The sequence below is a fragment of the Sarcophilus harrisii genome, chromosome 5 (assembly GCF_902635505.1).
Source record: "Sarcophilus harrisii chromosome 5, mSarHar1.11, whole genome shotgun sequence".
Lineage (NCBI taxonomy): Eukaryota > Metazoa > Chordata > Mammalia > Dasyuromorphia > Dasyuridae > Sarcophilus > Sarcophilus harrisii.
This window is the reverse complement of record NC_045430.1, coordinates 88,039,457-88,046,093: the sequence shown is the minus strand read 5'-3', so window position 1 is coordinate 88,046,093 and position 6,637 is coordinate 88,039,457. Positions and strand designations below refer to the sequence as shown.

Genomic DNA, 6,637 nt, shown 5'->3' with positions numbered 1-6,637 from the left:
TATCTTGATTTCTGCTCATTCGCTCGCCCCATCTCCTGTACATCGTGGGCGAAAGTTGGTGTTGGCGCCGAATCCTTGCTGCGTCTCTATGCCTCCCCTGGCGGCTGCTTTCCCCCAGCCCCAGTTCCAGTCCCTGCAAACTCCCATTCCCTTCTGGTTTCCTCTCAGAAACTCCAGAAGCAGGATCCCCGAAACATTCTCTCTAGGCTTCCTCTTTGTCCTGCTCTGAGCTAAAAAAAAAGTTCCCTTCTCTCCCTTTCCCGGGAAAAGGCAGTCTTCAATTCCCACCCTCCCCCCGCAAGAAAAATATCGAATTTTTCATTGGAAAAATCCTTTCTAAAAGTCAATTAATTCGGGTTGGAATCAAACCCTATTCCCAGAGTTTCCTTAAAGACTCCAAATCTTGAAGATTTACCTCCTGACCCCACCTTCCCCCCCAAAAAAATAAAATCCGAGGGAATAAAAAGAAGTTCCCTCCAGGCGCAGAGCTCCCAGAAGAGAGAAAGAGCTGGCAAGCTGACCCCTGAACTAGGGGCCAGCTGAGGCGAAATGTGTCGGAGGCAGCGAAAGGTGAAGAAAAGATTTGGAGTTATTTCGCAGAGGATCTGGCAATTCAAGGACGCTTAAAAAAATAAAGCCTGGAAATTGAGTTTTCTTCTGCTGGGACTCAGATATAAGGGCAAAAATACATCTTTCTTCACTTGCCCCTCATCAGCACCCCAGTCTTCCTTCTCTCTCAGATTCCCCTTCACACTCCCAAATCTGGTTGAAGAGCAAAGTTCACCCCGGTCTTTCTCCCTGCTGGGCTTCCCTCCTGCCTTGCTTAGAAATCCTGATCCAAATTGGGGAGGAAATCCTTTTCCCAGTGAATTGGAATGTTGAGATGGGGTCTTCAAGAGGAATGAAAAGCCAAGAAGATTCCCCAAACTCCAGACATCCCAGGCAGCTGCCAGAGCTTGGTTTTTCTCAATCCAGGGGCAGAGAATCGGGAAGGAAGGAAGGAAGGAAGAAAGGAAGAAAGGAAGAAAGGAAGGAAGGAAGGAAGGAAGGCAGGCAGGCAGGCAAAAATGTGATTTGAAGTTGGGGAAAAAGGAATGGAAACCAACAAACACCCTAATGGGATCTCCTCCAACTCGGAAATTATGCCCTGCCCTTCCTCATTTGGGACCTCTTCTGGCTGGCTGCTCCTCCAGATCTCTCTGCTCCCCAAAGTCTTCTCCCTTCTCTATCATGTTCCCCCCCTCTTTCTCCAAAGAAACTCACACTTTGTAGAGTATGACTTTTAGGAACCTACTCCAGAAGACCTTAGGCCTTAGGAAGTGTCTGCCTGCAAACACCTGCCCCGAAGGGTGGAAAATATTTATTTATGGGGGATTTTTGCAAATCCCATTTTCCTGTGACTTCACATAATATCTATTTTCTATGCATATAAATACACATTGAATACATGTGTGTTGCATTCACATTGATACCACTTTCTTTATTCAAACCACATTCGTTTACAGGCTTTTGTGTCCGACTTCTCATAAAACACCCATCACCTATAGTACCATCACTAAATTACTGTAATTCCTACTGTGGGTTTGGATAGGAGTATGTGTGGAATGACGTCTAATCAAAATTATCTTCTCCTTACCTCCAAGCCCTTCTTAGACATCCTCTCAGTCTACTTTGGCTTTCACAACACCCACCTCAGCTTCCCCAACTCTTATAGAACCCGGCATTCCCCTTCCCCAAATATCCCTGAGTGGCTGGACTCCCCCTTCAGAATCTTGTCCTTTTGGAAACCTAATCAGCTCTTTTTGTTTCTCCTCCTTCCCCAAGGCAAAGGATTTAGGTCCTTTTAATTAGGAAACGAGGAAATAGATCCACTTCCCCACTAAATGAAGGGTTTAGCATCTACTCCCCCTTCAATTCTTCCCCCTTCTCCAACACACGCACAAATTCCTGTAAACTAGCTCATTCCAGCGAACCTAGAAGGCCCTGGGGAAGGGAGGGGCGACGATCTATTCAGAAAAGCCCCTCTGCGCATCCTAAATGAGGCCCCATCTTTCCTTAAAATTAAATACAATTTAAAAGGCCAACTCAGGGGGGTTTGTGTAAAACAGCACAGCTTCTCTTCGCTAGGGTAGAAAAATCCACCCAGGAGAGGCGAGGATGACAAGCCAGGATGCAATACCGCCGAGCCTACGCCAGGTGTCGCTGTGGACTCGTTGTCCCCGCTACCCCCTAATTCCAACAACCATTTTTTTTTCTCCCCCTTCTCTCCCTTTCTCTCGATCCCTCTCCCCTCGGTTGGGCTGTGCCAACATATCAAGATGCGTTTCGCCGGCTTCCATCACTAACCTCCCGGAGGTCATCAAGCCAAATTTATGAGTGGCCGCCCGAGTCACGTGACTCTATTTAAGGATCCCTTATTTGGAAAGCGCGCATAGGATAAAGAAAGAGATATCTCCACCTATAAATTGTGCACTTTGGAGAACAAAAAACCCCTCAACTTCAAAGAGTCACAAATCACCCTTAATCAAAAAGGGTGCAGAAATTTTTTTCGTCCCTCCCCGCCATGAGCTCCTACGTAGCCAATTCATTCTATAAGCAAAGCCCTAATATTCCTGCCTATAGCATGCAAACTTGTGGGAACTATGGATCTGTCTCAGAGGTGCAGCCATCCAGGTACTGCTACAGTGGATTGGACTTAAGCATCACTTTCCCACCGCCTGCTCCTTCCAACTCTCTTCACGGGTTAGACATGGCTGCCACTCCTAGACCTCACCCAGACCGACCCGCCTGTACCACGGTGGCAGCTCCGGGACACGCTCTGGGCAGAGACGAACCGGCTCCTCTAAACCCCGGGATGTACAATCAGAAGGCGGCTCGCCCGGCGCTGGAGGACAGATCTAAGGGGAGTGGGGAGATCAAGGAAGAACAGGCTCAGACTGGGCAGCCCGCAGGACTGAGCCAGCCACCGGCCCCGCCACAAATATACCCGTGGATGACCAAACTCCACATGAGCCACGGTAAACTTTAGGGCTTCATTTTGTGCGCTCGGGTCCGCCTGGGTTTTATAGGCCATACGGGGCAAATAAAAAGAAAAAACCTGCGGCCATAAATTTTACGGTGCAGGCATCAATTGCTCGTAAAACTGTCCACTAAAAGGCTTAGAGGCTGTATGCGCCCAAATTTACGACGACATAATTGGATCATAGGAACAAAACGTGTATAAAAGGCAATATTCAATTTTTGGGGGGGAGGGAGGGAGTTAAAAAAATATAGGGATCTGAGGGGTAAGGTACACCGGCCTTATAGAGAGGGGATCCCCCCCTTCAGCATCACCCCCATTATTAGGGAAATGATTCTCATTTGGGGGGGGGGATTGAGGAGGCTTTCCCAGTCAGGAGGAAGGGAGGGAGGAAGCAGGGGAGGATAAGGGAGGGGGATCCCCTTGTGTCCCGGTCTGGAGGTCTCATTGTCTCTCTGGAGTCCGGGTCTCCCTCCTCACCCCCCCCTCACCTTTCTGGGTAAGTGAGTGTCGGAGCGGAAAGTTTCCCTAGCAAGTGTCGCCTCTCCCTAGGATCAGGGGCCGCTTTCATCCCCTCCTTTACCCCCTTTGCCCGCCTGCCCAGTTTTTTAGTCAGCTGGGGCTAGTTCTGAGACCGATCTTAAGGGTGGGGAGTGGGGGTGGGGTAGGGAGACGGTGGGACTTTTTAAAAACTATTCACCCGTTCCTGCACTTGCTGGGGTGGGGTTTATATTCCAGAGACAGACGGCAAGCGATCCAGAACCAGTTACACGCGCTACCAGACTTTGGAATTAGAGAAAGAATTTCACTTTAACCGCTACCTCACCCGCCGAAGGCGAATTGAGATCGCCAACAACTTGTGTCTCAACGAGAGACAGATCAAGATCTGGTTCCAGAACCGAAGGATGAAATGGAAGAAGGATTCCAAATTAAAAAGCAAAGAGGCTCTTTAAAGGGAAGAGGGAGATGTGGGATATGACAATCCCTTCAAATAGTTTCTCTAGTTGGCTTGAATCTACCTTGGGGAAACTTTTCATTTTCTTTTTTCCTGTTTTTTTGTTTTGTTTTGTTTTATTTTGTTTTGTGTGTGTGTGCGTGTGTGTGAAATTTTTTTAGGAGTGGGAGTAGAGGTATATGTGTGTGTGTTGGAGCTGGGGGGATTTGTCACGGACTCTCCCAACCCTGCAGACAAAAGCGGTTTTCGATTAGCATTCAGCTTTCCAACTGCAGCTTGGCTCAGAGTGTGCTGTTGTGTTCATTCACTTCTTCAGTATGTCTCCCTAAATCCTCCGGGCGACCCAATAACCCAGTGAAATCACCGTAGGGGGTCTAACTAAAATGATCTAGACACCAGGACTGTCTGATGGGCTAGGTGTGGGGAAGGAGAGAGCTCTTTGCCTTCGAAATCCTCTTCCCGAATCTCGCCGCCACCAGTCAAGGAAGCAGCCAAGAACCCCCTACCCCTAGCATTTTGTCCCCTTCATCTCTGGCTACATTTCCTGACCGAGAGGCTGGCAGTGGTCTGTTCGGGGTTGGGTGGCTTCAACTCCGTCCCTGCAACCCTCTTTGGGACAGAGTCACTACCTTTGGGCTCGAAATGTGTTAACTCCCCCTTTCAGTCGACCTTCAGCCTTTCTTTGTTCGAGGGGGCCCTGCTACAGAGCTGGTGTTGGGACCAGGCCCAGGCCGTATCTTTTCCTCAGTGGGTATGGGTGATGGTCTGATTGTGTGCGTGAGTGGGTTATTTTTTGGGGGGGGGGATATTTTGTTTGTTAAACTAGATTTTCATTATTTTTTTATGATTTACATATGAAAGGGGAAAAATTTTAATGAACTTTGGACTCCCTCTTCGGGCCCTCTCGATGTCCCTAAGCATTCTTCCTTTCAGTTTTGGGAAAAACCGACACCCCAAACCAGCTCCCCGCATGCCAAGGGCCGTCTCCCCGGAGTCCCTGCACTGTTTGTATGTATTGGGGTCTACTTTCATGTGATATGCTCTCTGACTCCAGTATCAACTCTTGGTGACCATGTAGTCCTTTCCTGGCAACTTTTTTTGGGGGAAATTCCCCCATCACCCACCTATTTATTGACTCCGGGTCCATTATGAAACTATATTTTGTCATATTGAATAAAGACCAATAGACATAAAATCCGAAGACAGACACGGAATCCTCTCTTTCTTGATCGGGAAGGGAGAGGGAAGATGGGTGAGGAGGTCTCTAAACTTTTTATAGAGGTTTCTTGAGGGGTCCCCTTTACTTTTGGGAGTCATTCCTAAAGAGGGGCTTTTAAGACTAGATTTGGGGATGTTGAAGTTAGCTGGAGATGAGGAAAAAGAAATGTTAGATTACTAGGCCTCGGGAGTTGGAGAAGCACTCTGCACTTGGCTTAGTTGGGGGCATACATTTGAACAGAAAAAGATATAAATGTTCTAGTATATGTATATGTTCTTTATGCATATATGATATAATCTCTGTGTTTATATAAGTACTCTGTATCTGGAGTTACCCTTCCCTGGACCCTGTTGAAAATCTAAGCTCTGCTAAAAAGTAGCTGAAGATTCATTCGCTCTCAGTTTCTTTGAGGACTGGACAGCAGGTTTCCTTTCTTGAATCCCTTGGCACACACTTAGGAATGGGGGAAAGGGAAATAGGGAGATCTGGACCTACAAAAGATGTAATCTGTCCATAATGAAACTCAGACTCCTCCTTAAATTGTATCTATCTCCTAGGTTAAAGGGGTACACTGTTTTGGCACGTTTGTGATAATAAGGGAAAAAAGAGAGGGTGACTTCCCTTCCAAAATCTTCTTTAGGAAAAAATATATAAATTTGTGTTTGTATGAAGATGGGAAAGGAGAGAGGTGGGATGGTCTGCATTGTGTCTGTGTAGCATAAAATGGTTCTGTTAGGTCTGTCTTTCCCAAGGTCTATGCAGACATGCTAATTATCTGGGTAATTCAAGTAGTACAGGCAAGCCTTCCTGGCTCAAATCTATTTTTTTGTTTATTGATGTACATATTGATGCATGTCCTTTAGGGTTCATTCAGGAGAAAGGAGGCAAAATTCCCCCAGTGGTGGTGGCTGTAGAATGGACCAGACAAACATACTGTGAATTCTCCTCCCTAGACAGCAGGGACATGAGAATGGTAGAAGGATGAGGAAGCAATGTACAGTAGGAACAAATGTAGCAGCAGTCTAAGCCCCCATAAAAGTTTATAGCATTTCCTCTTCAGTATCTACAATGGGGGTAATTTCCTGAGTTTGAGCCTAATGCCATCCCACTGCTCTCCACCCGCTAGAACTGCCTGGGATGGAGGGGGAGGGGAAATGCTAGGAACTGGGCCTCAACTTGCTAAAGGTCCCAAGGAAAAAGACACAAGGAAATGAAGGCCAGGGGCAGAGAGGGTTGGGGAGGAGGGAAGGGAAGGAAGATATCTGTGATTATTAATGATGAAGCTTTTTGGATGTATTACAATCCTCTCTGTTGACTCCTCTTTCTTTCAGCACAGCCTATCCTGTTTTTGTTTTTAATTTCTGCGAAGGGATCTAAGGGGTCCTTTCTCCTTATGTATCCTTTTCTATGTCCCCTTCCAGGCCATTTAATTCTATCTGAACAC

General features: G+C 47.1%; 1 protein-coding gene across 1 annotated transcript; it reads left to right on the top strand.

Moving 5' to 3' along the window:
• The first annotated feature begins 1,054 nt into the window (after positions 1-1,054).
• Positions 1,055-4,115, top strand: HOXC5 (homeobox C5). The gene is made up of 2 exons (XM_003772318.2): positions 1,055-3,017; positions 3,758-4,115. Exons 1-2 carry the CDS (start codon positions 2,564-2,566, stop codon positions 3,970-3,972), a joined length of 669 nt encoding a protein of 222 aa, XP_003772366.2. The 5' UTR covers positions 1,055-2,563; the 3' UTR covers positions 3,973-4,115.
• Positions 4,116-6,637: the final 2,522 nt, after the last annotated feature.